Here is a 21,926-nt window from a genome sequence, read left to right as displayed (position 1 = left end):
AAAGCCCAGCTCTGTGGCATGTACGGCTTAAAGTGGTCCTGTGGACAGATACTCCAATCTCCACTGTGGAGCTTTGCAGCTCCTTCAGGGTTATCTTTGGTCTCTTTGTTGCCTCTCTGATCAATGCCCCTCCTTGCCTGGTCTGTGAGTTTTGGTGGGTGGCCCTCTCTTGGCAGGTTTGTTGTGGTGCCATATTCTTCCCATTTTTTAATAATGGATTTAATGGTGCTCTGTGGGATGTTTAAAGTTTCTGATATTTTCTTATAACCCGACCCTGATCTGTACTTCTCCACAACTTTGTCCCTGACCTGTTTGGAGAGCTCCTTGGTCTTCATGGTGCCGCTTGCTTGGTGGTGCCCCTTGCTTAGTGGTGTTGCAGACTCTGGGGGCTTTCACAACAGGTGTATATATACTGAGATCATGTGACAGATCATGTGACACTTAGATTGCACACAGGTGGACTTTATTTAATTAATTATGTGACTTCTGAAGGTAATTGGTTGCATCAGATCTTATTTAGAGGCTTCATAGCAAAGGGGGTGAATACATACATACGCACGCACCACTTTTCCGTTTTTTATTATTATAATTTTTATAAACAAGTAATTTTTCTAATTTCACTTCACAAATTTGGACTATTTTGTGTATGTGTATTACATGAAATCCAAATAAAAATACATTTAAATTACAGGTTGTAATGCAACAAAATAGGAAAAACGCCAAGGGGGGTGAATACTTTTGCAAGGCACTGTATGCATGACCGCCAATTCACTGCTATTGTACTCTTTTCCTTTCCTGTGTATCTTATCTTGCCACCCTTTCCTTTTATCTATGTGTTCTCATTCAACTGTATATGTGCTTCTCTGTCCTTGCTTCCCCTCGCTGCTTACACACCTGTTTCGGCGGTTTTATCCCCTTTTTGCCGCCAGTGTAACAAAATGCATTATGTTTTATATCTATTGTTATCTAATGTTACCATCCTGCTCCTTTGGAGATAAGAGGAGCTCTTTTCATGCATGGCTTCATTCAATGTCAACTTCCTGCCTCTGTAAATAGCCTACACGAAAGAGTGAAGGAGAGCTGAGAGAATGAAGTCTTGGATGTAAAACCGCAGATACCTCGCCATGGGGGCGAATAGAGGCGTGAGGGGAGAGACATTACAGATTTCACCCCCCCCCCCCCCCCCCCGATATCGCCCCTCCAGATTTTAAGATTTAATCTCGCTGTTCCCCTTTGATCTGATCTGCCAGGTAGCTCCACCTGTATGGCATTCATATTAGGAAGTCCTCAGTTCTCAGACTTCCTAATATGGATGCTGTACAGCTGAGAGAGTAAATCTCTACAGGCGAAACCTAACTAGTAACCATCCCTTCGTACAGTTACCCCACACAGCACGTCTACATCTACTGAAAAACTGTAGGTTGTTCACTAATACTAAAGCTTGTCTGCTGGAAAATTAACACTCTTATTGTATTGTATACTCTTGTCATATATTACATAACTCTTTCATCAAAATAACGGTTGTCTTTAATTCTATGTCAAATGCATGAAAACATAATGAAGCTAACTTTTGTCTGTGTTTGTGCGGTGTTTTTACCTGGAAACAGAGATTCCCGTTGTTCCCCCGACAACCACAGCCAGCAGTACAGAGGAGCCAGCAGGTGAGTGGCTCCAGTCTCAGTCTCAGTCTCAGTCCGTATCTCTCACTATACTGCTTGTGTGATCCTAATTCCTCTGCAAAATGGGATTATCAGAACATTTGTTGATATCAAACTGTTTAAATTCCACTGGCTACACCTGTGGATACCCATAATGCCTTTAGCTAGGATTTGGTTTACAGTGTGTATTTAGGCTGAACAGAAAACAGAAAGAACCGCTCTCCCTCTCTTCTATCCCCACCCCTTCTAACTAAACATTTCCTTCACGTGAAATGTTAGAGCGAGTACAGTTTAAATTGGATCCCCGTTGCCTTCCCCCTCACTCCCCTCGTTAGAAGTTAATAAATATTAAATCAATTAGCCGTTGCCTTGGGATGTAGCTCCTTTAATCTTACACTCTTCATCCAATTAACTGTGTAACTGGAACGCAGTGGGGTGTTGGCACGGCAACGCTCTGGGCCTTGATATTGTTGATCTGTTGATTTTGTCTCTCTAAGAGGAAAAGAGAGGAATTTGGGGCTCTGGTGCTAATCAGGGAAGCACGCTCTTTCTCAAATTCAGGAGAGATGATACAGTAGCTTGTTCAGAGGGGATTTCTTCCAAATTATACAGCGTGCATCACTCTCCCACCAGCTACTGTCAAAACACAGCAGTACTGTGTATATATCATTTAATGGACTACTTCCTTAGTTAAATCTTATTAAGTAACATGGAGAGATTAAATGGAAATTGATGGAACTGTTATATAAACACCTGTTAAACTTGAAAATGAAGCTAGAGACATGGTATGAGATATAAACTATTCAGGAAAGAATGCTAAGAACTGCATTACAAATGAACAAAGATGGCAATGAAGATTTGTCACTACAAGAACCTGTCAGAGGGCAACACAGGCCACACACTTCTCCTTTGCCCCCGGCTTGTGGAAAGGTGTGGTCATAGCGGTGTTCCTCTCCCAGACAGAGAGAGGAATTGTAGCGTGCGAGAACGCCTGGCAGCTGTTCTCAGACCTCCCGTTGGACGTCTCTGCTGACAGATCAGATTGACAGGGAAGTGAGGTTACTGCTGGTGTTGGAGAGTAAAGCCCCCCCCCCTCTTTGTTTTCTCTTTCCATCACTCCTCTTCTCTTCTGTCCCTGTTTCAGGCTTTTTTTTGTTGCAATATCACCAAATCAATACAACAGGTGTAGGGTGTACAACAACCTTACCGTGAAATGCTTAATTACAAGCCCTTAACCAACAATGCAGTTTTAAGAAAAGACAGTTAAGAAAATATTGACTAAATAAACTAAAGTAACACAATAAAAGGACAATAATAAGGCTATATACAGGGGGTACCGGTACCAAGTCAATGTGCGGGTGTACAGGTTAGTCGAGGTAACTTGTACATGTAGGTACGGGTAAAGTGACTATTCATAGATAATAAACAACGAGTAGCAGCAGTGTGAAAACCAAATAGTCCGGGTGGCCATTTTATTAATTGTTCAGCAGTCTTATGGCTTGGGGGTAGAAGCTGTTAAGGAGCCTTTTGGACCTAGACTAGGCGCTTTGGTACCGCTTGCCATGCGGTAGCAGAGAGAACATGACATGGGTGACTGGAGTATTTGACCATTTTTTGGGCCTTCCTCTGACACCGGCCTTCCTCTGGGCCTTCCTCTGACACCGCCTAGTATATAGGTCCTGGAAGGCAGGAAGCTTGGCCTCAGTGATGTACTGGGCCATACGGACTACCCTCTGTAGCGCCTTACGGTTGGACGCCGAGCGGTTGCCATACCAGGCAGTGATGCAACTGGTCAGGATGCTCTCGATGGTGCAGCTGTATAACTTTTTAAGGATCTGGGGACCCATCTTTTCAGTCTCCTGAGGGGGAAAAGGCATTGTCGTGCCCTCTTCACAACTGTCTGGGTGTGTTTGAACCATGATAGTTTGTTGGCAATGTTGACACCAAAGAACTTGAAACTCTCGACCCACTCCACTTCAGCCCTGTTGATGTAAATGGGGGCGTGTTCGGCCTTCCTTTTCCTGTAGTCCACCATCATCTCCATTGTCTTGCTCACGTTGAGGGAGAGGTACGCACCGCTGAGGGGCCCGCACCTCTGAGGGTTCCCTGTGTTAAGGGTCACTGTGGCAGATGTGTTGTTGCCTACCCTTACCACCCGGGGGCGGCCCGTCAGGAAGTCCAGGATCCAGTTGCAGAGGGAGGTGTTCAGTCCCAGGGTCCTTAGCTCAGTGATGAGTTTTGTGGGCACTAGGGTGTTGAACACTGAGCTGTAGTCAACAGCATTCTGATATAGGTGTTATTTTTGTCCAGGTTGGAAAGGGCAGTGTGGAGTGCGATTGAGATTGCATCATCTGTGGATCTCTTGGGGCGGTATGCGAATTGGAGTGGGTCTAGGGTTTCCGGGATGATGGTGTTGATGTGCGCCATGACCAGCCTTTCAAAGCATTTCATGGCTACCGACGTGAGTGCTACGGGGCAGTAGTCATTTGGGCAGGTTACCTTCGCTTTCTTGGGCACAGGGACTATGGTGGTCTGCTTGAAATGTAGGTATTACAGACTCTGTCAGGGAGAGGTTGAAAATGTCAGTGAAGGCACTTGCCAGTTGGTCCATGCATGCTCAGAGTACACATCCGCGTAATCCATCTGTTGATCTGTTTAAAGGTCTTGCTCACATCGGCTACGGAGAGTGTGATCACACAGTCGTCCGGAACAGCCGGTGCTCTCATGCATGCTTCAGTGTTGCTTGCCTCGAAGCGAGCATAAAAGGCATTTAGCCCGTCTGGTAGTCTCGCGTCACTGGGCAGCTCATGTCTGGGTTTCCCTTTGTAGTCTATAATAGTTTGCAAGCCCCGCCACATCCGACGAGCATCAGAGCCGGTGTAGTAGAAAAACTCTCTTGGTAGATAGTGTCGTCTAACAGCTTATCATACCTCAAGCGAGCAATACCTCAAGACTACCTTAATATTAGACATTGCGCACCAGCTGTTATTGACAAATAGACACACATCCCCTCCCTAGTCTGGGAGCAACCACAGAGGTTTTCAAAAGGCAAGGGAATCCCTGGCTGGTCAAGAACTCTCGATTTTCAACATCGCTTGATAATTCGCCATAGTTCTCGCTAGTTCCGTCGTCCCTGATTCTCTGCATTTGAGTGAGCATTAACGTGTAGGTGTTCTTGCGGAATAAGAGCTAAAGAACTCCCGTTATAATCGTATTGGTTAAACTGTGTCATCGGACCAATGTAAACATCATTATAGAGGAAACGTATAATGATACTGACCCCGTAACTCCGTATAACGTAATCACCTGGGGGAATTCCTGTACATACAACTTGAATGGGGCGACATACTATGAACATTCTATAGAAATGGGAGATGTTGAAATCAAGCAGATTGGTGCGGCACTTTGACTGACAGATTGTATCGGTCACGTCAGATTCCTGGGTAGACGGACAGAGGGCGGGACCACCCAGGCTTCCAAACCAGAGGATGCATAGCTTCATACATTACTGGGTCTGGACTGAGCCAACCACTGGATGGCTTAGTACGTGGACAAATGGGATCTCATCCAATACATGATTGGTGACAGATGTGGTTGTTCTTATCAGGGCCTCACCACCAGTCCCCCAAATGAGTGCCTATGTCGTTAGTGAAGCATATATATACTGAAAAAATATATAACATGCAAAAATGTCAAAGATTTTACTGAGTTACATTTCATGTAACGAAATCATTCAATTGAAATAAATAAATTGGGCTCTAATCTATGGATTTCACATGACTGGGAATACCAATATGCATTTGTTGGTCACAGACACCTTAAAAAAAAGGTAGGGGCGTGGATCAGAAATCCAGTCAGTGTCTGGTGTGACCACCATTTACCTCATGCAGCACCACACATCTCCTTCTCATAGATTTGACCAGGCTGTTGATTGTGGCCTGTGGAATGTTGTCCCACTCCTCTTCAACGGCTGTGTGAAGTTGCTGGATATTGGCGGAAACTGGAACACATTGTCGAACACGTCGATCCAGAGCATCCCAGATATGCTCAATGGGTGGCATGTCTGGTGAGTATGCAGGCGATGGAAGAACTGGGACATTTTCAGCTTCAATGAATTGTGTACAGACCCTTGCGACATGGGGCTGTGCATTATCATGCTGAAACATGAGGTGATGGCGGCGGATGAATGACACGTCAATGGGCCTTAGGATCTCATCTCTGTGCATTCAAATTGCCATCGATAAAATCTCAGACGACGCCACAGGTGAAGAAGCCGAATGTTACATGTGGTCTGCAGTTGTGAGGCCGGTTGGAAGTATTACCAAATTCTCTAAAATGACATTGGAGTCGGCTTATGGTAGAGAAATGAACAATACATTCTCTGGCAACAGCTCTGGTGGACATTCCTGCACTCAGCATGCCAATTGCACGCTCTCTCAAAACTTGAGACATCTGTGGCATTGTGTTGTGTGACAAAACTGTGTGGCCTTTTATTGTCCTCAGCACAAGGTGCACCTGTGTAATAATCATGCTGTTTAATCAGCTTCTTGATATGCCACACCTGTCAGGTGGATGGATTATCTTGGCAAAGGAGAAATGCTCACTAACAGGGATGTAAAGAAATGTGTGCACACAATTTGAGAGGGATAAGCTTTTTGTGCTTATTTCAGCTCATGAAACCAACACTTTACATGTTGCATTTATATTTTTGTTCAGTGTATAGAGAGAGAGACATACAGACAGATGCAGATATATACATTGTTTTATCTAGATGGAGAGACTTTAAGTGATGAGTCATGACATTATTTCTACTTTGGTTTGTAAGGTAGGACTAAAGGAAAAGAAACCGGCATGCTTGGGGTGGGCTGATTATAGGCGAGGCTGGACAGCTGTGCAGCAGGTGCCTCCCCCCTACCCCAACCCCATCGGAGTCGGTTGAGGGAAGTGGGGGGGGTATTCATTTGTCTCCAGCGATGTGTTCTGGGTTCCCCACCTCCCTGAGTACATGGAGGGGTGGAATGCATGGCGAATATCTCGGACGGCAAGGCCCAGACAAAACACATATTGTGCGGTTAGGTCACGGATAGTGTGAGTAGTCACTCCCCCTTGGTCCTTGCCTGACAGAGATGTCTGTAGAGCAGCGGAATGTGGAGGAGATTATAACAGCTGAGCCGACCACCATAATATCCACCAGTGACCACAACCAGGGTGGTATTAATTAGGCACGAAATGGAAGAAAAACAGTCATAATCGTTATAAAACGGGGAGTTACTGTCGAAAGACATCCAATGAGAAGCGTTCGTTTTCGGTTACAAAACGTTTTGGGGCGGTGTGCTCTTATGAACATGATCCAGGAAATGGGCCACGATGATGATGATAAGAAAGACTTGTTTTTTTTGTGGCTGGAATGGTTCAGGATTTGCGGTGAGACCCTCCCTGGATATTTGGGACATGAGTCTCTCTCTGGATCCACGCTACACACCCTGTTAAAACTCTCTGCTGCCTCACTGGGCTTTAGTGTTGTGTCATGGGATTTTATTACCTGCTCCGAGTTTAATATGAGAGAGAGAGAGATAGAGAGAGAGAGAGGAGAGAGAGAGAGAGGAGAGAGAGAAACGTTGACCCGAGAGAGAGAGGAGAGAGAAAGAGAACGGGGAGAAAATAGCATCGTAATAGCATTGTATTGGCGTGTCATCATCATCGATACCAAACTCACAATATGATTTATGGCTTGGCAATCTCAGCCTGGCTCTCACAACATGAACACATTGGCATCTGCCTCTCTCACTCTCGTCTGTTGTCTGCATGTTGGGATGGAGCCAGCCTCATTGCCCACTGACTCCACTGAAACTCAATTGCAGTAATAGGGATGACCACACTCTTGTTTTCAGATTGGTTCCACAGAACATGCCGCCCAAAACAAACAACCCACAAAACCATCATGTCATGAATCATAAATAGACGCTTTCGCTCTGTTGTTTCCCAGCTCTGTCGCTCACTGGGATCGAAAACAACTTTCCCCTTACTTCAGGAGGAAGAAAGAATGAATGAAAGAGAGAGAAAGAGGCCGTGTCCGAAATCTGCCTACTACTTACAAAAACTGCATACTGTGTACTAGCCATACTACATACTATTTAGAATGTACTGTTTAGTAAAAATCTATTCAATAAGCAACAAATATCACCATACTGGACTCACCCATACTGAGAATACGTCATCTGATGTACAACTGCACCGTTTCCCGCCATTCTATCATTATGGTGCAGCACGTCTCACCATCAGCTGCTGTCAAACACGCCTGGATCTGAAAAGAGGATTCTCTTCCTCAATAGCACGCAGCAATTTTGTAGTAGATGAAAAGCCGAAACGAGTATGACATCCATACCATTTTTTTTAACATACTATAAAACGTTCTATTTTCACATACCAAAAATACCAAAAATTCCTACTGTTTAGAACGCAATTATGGGTATTTGGACGCAGCCAGTGTTGTGTTTGAGACCACCTGAAGTGAGACCGATTCAAGACCAAGACCGGAGCAAATCGAGTCCTGGGCTGGAGGGGGGCGAGACCGAGTCAAGACCAAGTCAAGACCGAGACCAGACAAATGCAAGTCCAATTCAAGACCATGATTGTAATAGTGTCATATCGCCACGATAAGAGTTCAAAATGTTCTGTGTTCATATTTCAGAAGAACAGTTTGTTCTTCCTTACACAGCGACAAGACCGAGACACTCAATATTTGGTCTCGAGACGGGTCTCAAGGACTACAACACTGGACACGGCCAGAGAGAAGAAAGAAATGAAGAAACAAAGAAGAAGAAAGAGAGAAAGAAAACTATGAAGAAACCTCTCTTTGGACAGGGTCCAGCCCTACTGCAATGATTCCAGCAGCCCAACAGCCCAGGCACTGTGGCTATAATCTAATTACATGCTTTATTTGCCACAATTTGTCTCTCAATCAGTCTTGTTCACGGAGAAGAAAGAAGTAGGGAGGAGAAAGGCCTCCCCCATGCCCCTATTTACACCTCTTTGTTCCAGCTAAGCAGGTCCCTGTCACTGGGTCCTGTCTAGGTCTTTGCGCTACTTTTATCCATGTAGATAAAAGTCTGAAAAATGTGCCTAGGACTTAAAGACTGTAAGAGGGTGTCAATCAATCTCTCCCACTGCTAAAGAAGCACAGACACATCCAGGCGGCAAAGGAGCGTCTCTCAGCGTTTCTCCTTCCTCGCTCAAACAACCGAGAAACAAAGGGGACTACACCTCCCAGTAAGAGAGCGTAGAGAGGAGATGGAGAGAGGGGATGGAGAGAGGAGGCGCGGAGGGGAGGTACACAGAGCTCAGTGCCTCTGGACTAATTCCACTTCCCCTGACTAGAGTGTCCCACACAAAAGGTACATTTGTCCTCGCGGTGGGGGACTGCCTGGTCCTGTATGGGGATCTGGGGGTGCTCGTCTCAGGAGTACACTAATGGCCAACGAGAGCTATCAAAGGAAAGTATCATGATGCCATCAAGAGGGTTTATGGGAAAACAAAAGCAGCCTTTTCCACAGGCCCGGGTCGTCATTTACATGGGAATCAGGCGCCGCTCTGCCTAGTATAGACTCCTCAAGTTCATCTACTGTGCCATTTTTCCCCTCACAACTACCTTCTCCAACCCCATCGGCTGAGACGATTTTGGGTTTACTTGAAATCCCTCACCCCGCCAACCAGCTTCGTCCTCTTCTAGTGTCCCCCCCAGCCACTCTCCCGCCCTCCTCTACTTTGGGTGCATTTTTCCTCGTTTCAGCGTTACCCAGGCAACCTCATTCAGCCAGAATATAAAGGGATGTATAAGGCAGGCATGGAGCAAGGACCTGGTCACAACAATGAAGTTTGTTCATATTCAGGCTGGCTGAAAGGTCTTATCCTTCCTCCTACCAGCCCATCACCCTGCTTAACACATCACCCCCTCCTCTACTCATCCTTCCCTCTCTCTCTCTCCCTTCATCTCTCACTTTGTGAAAATATAGCACTATTAAAACTTTTTCAGAGGAGAGTTTAGAGGGAACTGTGCCGATACAGTACTCTGGATCCAATTTGTGTCAGTTAGAGAGTGAATAAAGGGAAACAAATTATTTTAATTTCTATGTTTGGCCTCGCGTCATGCACTCTTTACTGAAGGTGACTGGCTGTGTGACAGGGCAGCGTGGGGCAATCAGGAAAGCCTTGGCACCTTTTCTGTCTGTCAAGGTTAACTCAGAGAAGTGGGCTGTGTGGATATACACTTAAAGTCCCAGTAATTCATCACAAACCTGTACACTTTCCACATTACCTAACCAAACTGAGTTAAGGCAAGCAGTACTACTCTGGCCTGATGCATCTACCATAGTTGCTAAAACTGTGTTGGAATAAACTAAATATCTGAGCCAGCACAGTACAGTTCAGGGGCCTCATTTATAAATGTTGTGTACATATAAAATATACCCCTAAACATGCCTGCTCCCATTTTCCCGTAAAAGTTGCCATTTATAAAAACAGAACAAACTTTTCTTGTGGTTGAAGTATTGTATTGCAAACATGCAAGTGTTGTGTGCAAAATCGGGGATATGATGACATGATTTTTCCCCAAAACCCCCACAAAAAAACTGGAAAACACAACAAGATGCTGCCATTTGCCATTAGTGAGAAGAGTGAAAATCAATGTATTTTATTTTTGGAATCTAAAATAATTTGACATACAGTACCAGAAAGTAGTCATACCCCTTGACTTATTCCACATTTGTTGTGTTACAGTCTGAATTCAAAATGGATTGCAAAGTGAAAACATGTTTTTAGAATTTTTTGCAAATGTATTGAAAATTAAATACAGAAATAACTAAATTACATAAGTATTCACACCCCTGAGTCAATACATGTTAGAATCACCTTTGGCAGTGATTACAGCTGTGAGTATTTCTGGGTAAGAGCTTTGCACACCTGGCTTGTACAATATTTGCCTATTATTCTTAAAAAAAATGTCAAGTTTGATCATTGCTAGACAGCCATTTTCAAGTCTTGCCATAGATTTTCAAGACGATTTAAGTCAAAACTGTAACTAGGCCACTCAGGAACATTCAATGTCGTCTTGGTAAGCAACTGTTTTATTTTATTGTCATTCTGAAAGGTGAATTTGTCTCCCAGTGTCTGTTGGAAAGCAGACTGAACCAGGTATTCCGTTAGGATTTTGCCTGTGCTTGGCTCTATTCGGTTTCTTAGTCCTTGCCGATAACAAGCATACCCATAACATGATGCAGCAACCACCATGCTTGAAAATATGAAGAGTGGAACTCAGTGATGTGTTGGAAATGCCCCAAACATAACACTTTGTATTCAGGACAAACAGTTTATTTCATTGCCACATTTTTTGCAGCATAACTTTTGTGACTTGTTGCATACAGGATGCATGTTTTGGAATATTTGTATTCTCTACAGGCTTCCTTATTTTCACTCTGTCAATTAGATTAGTATTGTGGAGCAACTACATCCTCAGTTTTCTCCTATCACAGCCATTAAACTTTGTAGCTGTTTTGAAGTCATGGTGAAATCCTTGAGCGGTTTCCTTCCTCTCCGGCAAATGAGTTAGGAAGGACGCCTGTATCTTTGTAGTGACTGGGTGTATTGATATACAATCCAAAGTGTAATTAATAACTTCACCATGCTCAAAGGTATATTCAATGTCTGTTAATTGTATTTGTTTACTCATCTGCCAATACGTGCCTTTCTTTGCAAGGCATTGGAAAACCTCCCTGGTCTTTGTGGTTGAATCTGTGTATGAAATGTACTGTTCGACTGAGGGACCTTATAGATAATTGTATGTGTGGGGTACAAAGATGAGGTAGTCATTCAAAAATCATGTTAAACATTATTATTGGACACTCCTGAATTTATGTAGGCTTGCCATAACAAAGGGGTTGAATACTAATTGACTCAAGACATTTCAGCTTTTCATTTTTAATTCATTTCTAAACATTTCTAAAAACACAATTCCACTTTGACTTTATGAGGTATTGCATGTAGGCCTGTGGTTATTTTCATAACCGCTGCAGAATAAATTCCTCCTATTTTCTAGCCATGCTCGGTTAATTTTCCCGAAGTAGCGATACAACAAATAACGATGCATCTCCCATTTAATTAGGCCTAGTAGCCTAAATAGATTATCTGTTTTTTAAGCTAAACTTGATTTTTGCCTGAGTAACCTCTGGTGGCAGAGCATTCCATGATGACATGGCTCTATACATACTGTACAGTACCTAGCCTAAATAGATAGGCTATGTACAGTGCCTTCAGAAAGTATTCAGACCCCTTGACTTTTTCCACATTTTGTTAAGTTACAGCCTTATTCTAAAATTGATTAAATTGTTTTTTCCCCTCATCAATCTACACACAATACCCCATAATGACAAAGCAAAAACAGGTTTAGAATTTTTGCTAATTTATAAAATTAAAAAAATGTAAATATCACATTTACATAAGTATTCAGACCCTTTACTCAGTACTTTGTTGAAGCACCTTTGGCAGCGATTACAGCATAGAGTCTTCTGATGCTACAAGCTTGGCACACCTGTATTTGGGGAGTTTCTCCCATTCTTCTCTGCAGATCTTCTCAAGCTCTGTCAGGTTGGATGGGGACCGTTGCTGCACATCTATTTTCAGGTCTCTCCAGAGATGTTCAATCAGGTTCAAGTCCGGGCTCTGGCTGGACCACTCAAGGACATTCAGAGACTGTCCCGAAGCCACTCCTGTGTTGTCTTGGCTGTGTGCTTAGGGTCGTTGTCCTGTTGGAAGGTGAAACTTCGCCCCAGTCTGAGGTCTTGAGCGCTCTGGAGCAGGTTTTCATCAATAATCTCTCTGTACTTTGCCTTGTTCATCTTTTCCTCAATCCTGACTAGTCTCCCAGTCCCTGCTGCTGAAAAACATCCCCACAGCATGATGCTGCCACCACCATGCTTCACCGTAGGGATTGTGCCAGGTTTCCTCCAGATGTGACGATTGGCATTCAGGCCAAAGAGTTCAATCTTGGTTTCATCATGCCAGAGAATCTTGTTTCTCAAGGTCTGAGAGTCTTTAGGTGCCTTTTGGCAAACTCCAAGCGGGCTGTCATGTTCCTTTTACTGAGGAGTGGCTTCCGTCTGGCCACTCTACCATAAAGGCCTGATTGGTGGAGTGCTGCAGAAATGGTTGTCCTTCTGGAAGTTTCTTCCATTTCCACATAGGAACTCTAGAGCTCTGTCAGAGTGACCATTAGGTTCTTGGTCACCTCCCTGACCAAGGCCCTTCTCCTCCGATTGCTCAGTTTGGCCGGGCTGCCAGCTCTAGGAAGTTCCAAACTTCTTCCATTTAAGAATGATGGAGGCCACTGTGTTCTTGGGGACCTTCAATGCTGCAGAAATGTTTTGTTACCCTTCCCCAGATCTGTGCCTCGACACAATCCTGTCTCGGAGCTCTATGGACAATTCCTTTCGACGTCATGGCTTGGTTTTTGTTCTGACATGCACTGTCAACCGTGGGACCTTATATAGACAGGTGTGTGCCTTTCCAAATCATGTCCAATCAATTTAATTTCCCACAGGTGGACTCCAATCAAGTTGTAGAAACATATCAAGGATGATCAATGGAAACAGGATCCACCTGAGCTGAATTTCGAGTCTCATAGCAAAGTGGCTGAGTACTTATGTAAATAAGGTATTTCTGTTTTTTATTTTTAATACATTTGCAAACATTTCTAACAACCTGTTTTCACTTTGTCATTATGAGGTTATTGTGTGTAGATTGCTTAGAATTTTTTAGTTTTTAATCCATTTTACTATAACAACAAAAAAGTTAACGGTCTGAATACTTTCCGAAGGCACTGAGTTTCTAGTTTTGCTGTAGCAAATGTGATCCCATAGGCAGGGCAGATTATAACATACAGTCGAATTTCACAGGTGAACAGACAGTTGATCTTTTACATTGAAGTATGCATGTACAGTAGCCTACTGTAATAATAAAAAATGGTACGCTAGACAATGTTACAGAATTCACGACAGTCCGGAATATTTTGGTAAAAAGTCGATACAAAACATTGTTGAATTTAAACGTTCTGCTGACAGGTCTAAATTAATTTTCCATTGTTTTTTCTTTCAGAAACTGTCACAATCATTTGCCAAATACAGAATAAATTACTGCAAAAGATAAACATTCTGGCAACACCTCCATAAACATTTGATAACGTTTATTTTTGAATTCTAATAGTTCCAGATTTTACAGCAAATAAATACGTTAATTGTAACCATAAAAGGTGAATGCAGGGCGTTTCCATGCAGAGTTATAATGCACGTTCTCGCGCGCAGTTTTACGACGGGCTGATTTATAACGGGAAACATGCATATGTATGGCGTGCGCCAAGATAATAAATATAAATATTTTTAGATGTACGTATTATTTTCAGAAATTGCACATGCAGATATTTAGTCTGACATTTACGCAATGGTTATAAATGAGGCCCATGGCCGGTCCCTAGCTGTGTCAGGTATTTATTTGTTCACTGTGGAGGAGTGGACACCAGAAAGGGCTTTGGTTAACGCTTCATGGGCCGCTAATTTCCTTCCTGACCTCCCTTTGTCGTGGCTATGACCCCCTACCTCCCCTCCATCACTGGGACCACCACCCCTAGGTTCCCCTATTGCAATAAATGCCCAAGCTTGACACGGCCCTGGGGGGGTCTCGAAGGGGGGGTTTGGGGGGCGAGTTGAAAAGGAATGGGAGTTGGTAAGTCGGTGGGGGCCTGGGGGGTGTATAGGTCTGGAAAGTGGGGTTTGGAAGGACATAGCGGTTGAGTTGACAAGAGAAAGGAGTTGGCATAGCCACGGGAAGATGTTTTGATTTGGTGGTGCAAATTTTTTTATATATATATATACATATTTCTTAATACATTGTTTTTATTAAGAAATATATATATTACATGTTTTTGCACCCCCAAATCAAAACAACATTATTATTTATGTATATATATTTTTATGGTATTTTTTATATATATATAAATAATAAAGCATTGGATACATCTCTAATTGTATTTGCATAGTGGCATACGTTGAGTAGAGGCCATTTGAGGATTTCCACATTAGTTTTTTAGTATAGGTTTGGATTTTATTTTGCCTAATGTCATTTATATGATAGAAAACATTAGCATCATCTTTTTTAATACCACCCCGAAATGACCATAACCGTGACCTGACACTGACAAACTGAGAGCAATAAAAATGATCTGGTCTTGAATGCAAACAATAGCCCAGGCCAATGAAGAGACACACATTTCTACAATATTAGGAGGAATATATATATATACACACAGATTGTACATTATTAGGAGGAATATATGTATATATATACACACAGATTGTACATTATTAGAAGGAATATATATAAATATATATACACAGATTGTACATGATTAGGAGGAATATATATACACACACACAGATTGTACATTATTAGAAGGAATATATATATATATAAATATATATATATAATACCACAGCATTGTTGAGTACTCATTTCTGATTGGTTAGAAGGGAATTCTAGAATGGACATTAAAACCAGATAACGGGACAGTTGGAAAAGATATCAGGGACACCTTGCAATCATTACGCAATATTCATCGACACATGCAGACCGTACTTGCTACAAAGTTACAAAAAGCTAAACCAAAAACCACACATACTGAAATTGTATACATTGTAAATGCAGGTTCAACAAGGGAAAAGTTTTCTAGCTACAGTAGCATTGATTTGTTTTTGCAGAGACATCATTTTTTGGGAGCATCTGATGACCTAACGTGGTGAGTGATGAACATACATTTTCCCGGTCCATACTGTTGCAGTCATGATGCAAGTGGCGCTATGCTGTCAAATCCTCCCGTATGTTTTTAGTTTGACCAGCTGTTTTCAGCAACTGGTATTTTTGAATTCGGTTGTCATATTGCCAGGTTCACTAGCAACAAACTATACTGATCAAAAACATAAATGCAACATGTAAAGTGTTGGTCCCTTGTTACATGAGCTGAAATAAAAGATTCCAGAAATGTTCCATATGCACAAAAGCTTATTTCTCTCAAAATGTGTGTGCAAATTTGTTTACATCCCCGTCACGCCTGCTTCCGCTCCCCCTCTCTGGCGCTCGAGGTCGCCAGGCTGCTTATCATTACACACACCTGTCACCATCGTTACGCGTATCAACGCTTCATCGGACTCACCTGGACTCCATCACATTATTAATTACCTCCCCTATATCTGTCACTTCCTTAGTTTATTTCCGAGTCAGCATTAATGTTGTTATGTGTCCCATGTCCAGACGCTGTTCGTGTTTTGTTTCCTGTCTGTTTCTTCATTAAATATTCACTCCCTGCTCTTGCTTCTCGTCTCCCAGCGTCTGTCCTTACAATCCCTGTTTAGTGAGCATTTCTCCTTTGCCAAGTTAATCCATCCACCTGACAGGTGTGGCATATCAAGAGCTGATTAAACAGCATGATCATTATGCAGGTGCACCTTGTGCTTGAGGACAATAAAGGCCACTCTAAAATGAGCAGTTTTGTCACACAACACAATGCCACAAATGTCTCATGTTTTGAGAGTGTGCAATTGGCATGCTGACTGCAGGAACGTCCACCAGAGAATTAAATGTTAATTTCTCTACCATAAGCTGCCTCCAACGTCGTTTTAGAGAATTTGGCATTACATCCAACCGGCCTCACAACCGCAGACCACGTGTAACCACGCCAGCACAGGACCTCCACATCCGGCTTCTTCACCTGCGGGATCATCTGAGACCAGCCACCTGGACAGCTAATGAAACTGTGGGTTTGCACAACCAAAGAATTTCTGCACAAACTGTCAGGAACCGTCTCAGGGAAGCTCATCTGTGTGCTCGTCGTCCTCACCAGGGTCTTGACATGACGGCAGTTCGGCATCGTAACCGACTTCAGTGGGGAAATGTTCAACTTCGATGGCCACTGGCACGCTGGAGAAGTGTGCTCTTCACCGATGAATCACATTTTCAATTGTATCGGGCAGATGGCGTCGTGTGGGCGTGCGGTTTACTGATGTCAACGTTGTGAACAGAGTGCCCCATGGTGGCGGTGGGGTTACGGTATGGGCAGGTATAAGCTAAGGACAATGAACAGAATTGCATTTTAAATACATACAGATACCGTGATGAGATCTTGAGGCCCATTGTCGTGCCATTCATCCGCCGTCATCACCTCATGTTTCAGCATGATAATGCACAGCCCCATGTCGCAAGGATCTGTACACAATTCCTGGAAGCTGAAAATGTCCCAGTTCTTCCATGGCCTGCATACTCACCAGACATGTCACCCATTGAGCATGCTAGGGATGCTCTTGATCAACATGTACGACAGAGTTTTCCAGTTCCCGCCAACATCCAGCAACTTCACACAGCCATTGAAGAGGAGTGGGACAACATTCCACAGTCCACAATCAACCGCCTGGTCAACTCTATGCGAAGGAGATGTGTTGCGCTGCATGAGGCAAATGGTGGTCACCAGATACTGGCTGGTTTTCTGATCCACGGCCCTACCTTTTTTTTTTTAAAGGTATCTATATTCTCAGTCAATGCGAAATCCATAGATTAGGGCCTAATTAATTTATTTCAATTGACTGATTTCCTTATATGAACTGTAACTCAGTAAAATCTTTGAAATTGTTGCATGTTGCGTTTATATTTTTGTTCAGTGTATTTAGTCAGCTTCTATTCTAGTGTTGATATGCAATGCTATCTCCTCGTAATGAACCATGTCGACTGTCCTGACGAGAAGGCAAACTTTTCTAGCTATGCCAGGCAAAATCGTTATGGATGTATCCAAATGAATGTCAATAGAAAACAGCTTAAACAAACGCAAATGAAGCGACTTTGCAGTTATTCTGGCGGCAGCTGTCGTGACTGTGCTAGCTAGAAAGGGAGAAGAAGGTTGTCAGCGAGCATGGCAACGGAACATATAGAACAAAACAACTGGGTCTCGTCCATAAATATCGAACTAAATTGAGCGAACGACTGGCAGCCAACATTTTATTTCTAAGGTAATGTGCAGATTGTCGGCGTTTATCCCTTACATTTTGGCCTCAGTAGGTTACTAAATAGACTTCTCAGTGGCACCACCCAATGATGAAGATGAAGCCTTGGCCACTCACCGGTGATGGCCGATGCGCTCGTGTCAATAGCCTATCTCAAGATGAGCTACTTTTGAAAAACAGTGCTGTTTGCTCAGAATCACTCAAAATTGCTCAAAAGTTGAGTTTTTTTTTAAGCTTCTACAGACAGATTAGTCTTCTCTTTTTAGCTGTAAGTTTTTATCCCGATTGTATTTGGAAAAAGGCAAACTGACAGCCGCAACCAACCATAGATGTATACTCCATCGATGGCAGTTTCCATTTAGGTCATGACTGGCATCTATTGCTAGTGTACCCATGAGTTTAATAGTCAACCTGCCAGTGTTGTTCTATATTTGGTGAGAGTGATTTCCCAACTGTAAGTGAGAAAACTTAATCCACAGCTATTTTTTAGAAGCTATTGAGATTCTGCGGCTATTGGTGTTGGGGGGCTGGGAGTGCTTCTACAGGCCTTAATCAGTCCCAAACTGGCACTTTGACAGGGGGATGTTGGGTAGTGGTCAGCGTGGGGATTGGGGGGGGTTAATTTGAGTGGTTTTCTGAAGCGGTGGCCTGGTTGGTGGCACAATAAGCAGCAGTCCAGAGGTCCTCCCATCAGAGGGCCGGGGCGGTCGCCTGCAGCCGCGGGACCCTTTTTGTCTGTTTCATTTCTATTGGCCACCACTCCTCTCAATGCACCCATAAGCCCTATTAGAGGAAGACACAATTGAACCTGGCAGATGCGTATCGCAAGTAAGCGCAAGAAATTCTGAAGGAGATGTGGTGTCACTTTTGTCTTTTTTCACAGTTTGTGTTGCTCCCTCTTCAGTTCTTTTAACCTAGTGTGCATCTTATTCTCTCTCTCTCTCTCTCTCAGACTGTGACTCCTATTGCAAGGCGTCGAAAGGCAAACTGAAGATCAACATGAAGAAATACTGCAAGAAAGATTACGGTGAGTTGAGTTCAATCCTCTGTACAGTACAGTCTACAATCCTACAGTAGAAGCTCACGCTGCCCCCTGAGCCCTGGTGGACTTGGGAACTCAGCTAGCTCAAGTAGCTAGCTACATATTTATTTACAACACTCAGCACCAAGCCCAGGCATCCCCGCAGGACAACCCTACAGCTCCTGGGCATTCTAGTGACAGCTTACTCCGGCTTTTCAAGAAAGAAAGTCAAAGGATCAAACAAAGGAGGGGGACAAGCCATCAGAGAGAAGAGCTTAGGGTGTGAGGATAGAGAGGGTGCGAAGGGGAGGGGGGTGTCGGGATGATGGACAGCCCAGCAGGTATTTAAGGGCAAGGCGGATAATGGATAAAGCAAAGTTGGTGTGACGGACAGTTGGGGTGCGCGCCTAAAGGTCCTCATTAAGGGGAACTTAAGGGATGGGTCTTTTCAGACAGGCATTCCTGTGGCCATCCCACTCGGCTGCCCTGGCCATTGAAAAGGTTGAAAGGTTGAAAAGGTGCTTTAGGTGGTTAAGACCCTGGTGAAGGTTGTGGAGGTTTGACCCCGACCTGATTGAAGCCAGTCTGTTAAATCAGTCAACCAAGAAGGGGCATCCTGCCTGAAAATACCTTGGCAGATTGAATGAATGACAGTCCAGGCATTGTTCCTGAGTTTTTGAGGGGTTGGATCCAGGCAGGGTGTCAGGAGGAATCCCCTGTGCCACAAATGAAAAGTGGCTTAAATTCTTTCTCATTGCAGCTCTTTTTATTTTTTATTTAATTTCATCTTTATTTAACCAGGTAGGCCAGTTGAGAACAAGTTCACATTTACAACTGCAACCTGGTCAAGATAAAGCAACGCAGTGCGACAAAAACAACAACACAGAGTTACACATAAACAAATGTACAGTCAATAAAATAAAATTAAGATTTTCTATTTATGTACATGTGCAAATGTAGAAGAGTAGTAGGTAGGTAGGCCATAAATAGGCCCTAGAGACGAAAATAATTACAATTTAGCATTAATACTGGAGTGATAGATGTGTTGATGATGATGTGCAAGTAGAGATACTGGGGTGCAAAAGAGAAAGAGGGTAAGTAATAATATGGGGACGAGGTAGTTGGGTGTGCTATTTATAGATTGGCTGTGTATGGGTACAGTGATCGGTAAGCTGCGCTGACAGCTGATGCTTAAAGTTAGTGAGGGAGATATAAGACTCCAGCTTCAGAGATTTTTGCAATTCGTTCCAGTCATTGGCAGCAGAGAATTGGAAGGAAAGGCGGCCAAAAGAAGTGTTGGCTTTGGGGATGAGCAGTGAAATATACCTGATGGAGCGCGTGCTACAGGTGGGTGTTGTTGTGGTGACCAGTGAGCTGAGATAAGGCGGGGCTTTACCTAGCAAAGACTTATAGATGACCTGGAGCCAGTGGGTTTGGCGACGGATATGTAGTGAGGGCCAGCCAACGAGAGCACACAGGTCGCAGTGGTGGGTAGTATATGGGGCTTTGGTGACAGAACGGATGGCACTGTGATAGACTACATCCAATTTGCTAAGTAGAGTGTTGGGGGCTATTTTGTAAATTACATCGCCGAAGTCAAGGATCGGTAGGATAGTCAGTTTTACAAGGGTATGTTTGGCGGCATGAGTGAAGGATGCTTTGTTGGGAAATAGGAAGCCGATTTTAGATTTAATTTTGGATTGGAGATGCTTAATGTGAGTCTGGAAGGAGAGTTTACAGTCTAACCAGACACCTAGGTATTTGTAGTTGTCCACATATTCTAGGTCAGAACCGTCCAGAGTAGTGACGCTAGTCGGGCGGGTGCGGGCAGCAATTGGCACTTAGTTTTACTAGCATTTAAAAGCAGTTGGAGGCCACGGAAGGAGTGTTGTATGGCGTTGAAGCTCGTTTGGAGGTTTGTTAGCACAGTGTCCAAAGAAGGGCCAGATGTATACAGAATGGTGTCCTCTTTAAGAGGCAATTGCTAAAAAAAGATGGACGTTTATAGATGTGAAAATACTCTACCGTTTGGTAAATGCTTGCCATGCATATGCATATAAAGAAAGGTTCTGCACCACAGTAACTAGTTTGTAGCCATTTGTAGGCGAGCAGGTTTAATGAGTGGTAAAAAACAAAAGCTCTGTGGATCATTGATCCCCAGCAGTGGAGCTCATGTGTGAAGGAGGTGTAGCAGTTAGGGTCTCCAGTGAGTCAGGCATTAGGAGCCCTCAGTGGAGGATTTGGAACATGCACCTCCAATGGAGTGTAACGGGGCCATGTTTCTCCTCTCAGGCCCACGCAAGAGTCAATGGACCCCCATAGGGAGACACACTCTGTCCTGGTGAAGCCCAGTGATGTGTTGTGGTCTTCAGCTGTACAAACTCTTACCCTTATACACTGAAAATAAGTCTGTCTATAAGTCAGAGCTTGTCAGTGCCCACCGAAGACATAGGGGAGAGGAGATGGGGAGTGAGGTGGGACCCTACCCAGGTGCACCCCAGGTGCATGTCATCATAGTGTATCTCACTGTAGCTCAGACTCAGCAGTGTTGAGAGCGCTGCTCAACAAGACAGGGAGTGTCCTCTACCCCCATCCTAGTCTCTCACAGGTGGGCAGGTCTGGCATGCACCGGAGGAGGAGTGTGTAGAGGGGACCTGCTGGTATTGATGAGTGATCCCAGCACCACCCCAGCATGCCTCAGGGAAGGCTGTGACTACATGGTGTGTGTGTGTGTGTGTAATGGTCCACAGCGGGGTTAGGGTACATGCTCCTGGGCTTCAGAGCAGGCTATAGTAAGGGAACCCCCACTGTTTTACTCTTACTGTTCTCCTCAATGACCAATTATAGGCAATTTCCTCTGCTTCCCCCTCTGGCCCTCTCCGACATTACCCAAGCCCTACGCAGCCCTCCCTAACCTGCCCTGGGCCCTGGGTCTAATCCACTTTCTCCCTGCCTCGCCATACCTCAGGGGGGCTTTGTACTGATCCTGTACAGGGATAAGACTCGCCTCGCGCTTTACACTTCAGGAAGGTTTACTGGAGGGTCCCGGAGTGGCGGAGAGCATTAGGAGTCCATTGTCTCGCTGTGCCTTGGGCCTATGCTGGATAATATGCAGACACACTCCAACCCCCATAGAGAACCACTTGGATACAGCAATTT

General features: G+C 44.0%; 1 protein-coding gene across 1 annotated transcript in view; it reads left to right on the top strand.

Moving 5' to 3' along the window:
• LOC120066663 (netrin-1-like) overlaps window positions 1-21,926 on the top strand; it is an 89,365-nt gene that overhangs the window by 65,283 nt on the left and 2,156 nt on the right. The window contains exons 4-5 of the mRNA XM_039018100.1: window positions 1,608-1,661; window positions 18,699-18,773. Coding sequence (XP_038874028.1) covers window positions 1,608-1,661; window positions 18,699-18,773 — 129 coding nt within the window. The remainder of the gene's footprint in view (window positions 1-1,607; window positions 1,662-18,698; window positions 18,774-21,926) is intronic.

This window comes from Salvelinus namaycush, chromosome 2, assembly GCF_016432855.1.
Source record: "Salvelinus namaycush isolate Seneca chromosome 2, SaNama_1.0, whole genome shotgun sequence".
Taxonomy (NCBI): domain Eukaryota; kingdom Metazoa; phylum Chordata; class Actinopteri; order Salmoniformes; family Salmonidae; genus Salvelinus; species Salvelinus namaycush.
This window is presented reverse-complemented; position numbering and strand designations above follow the sequence as displayed.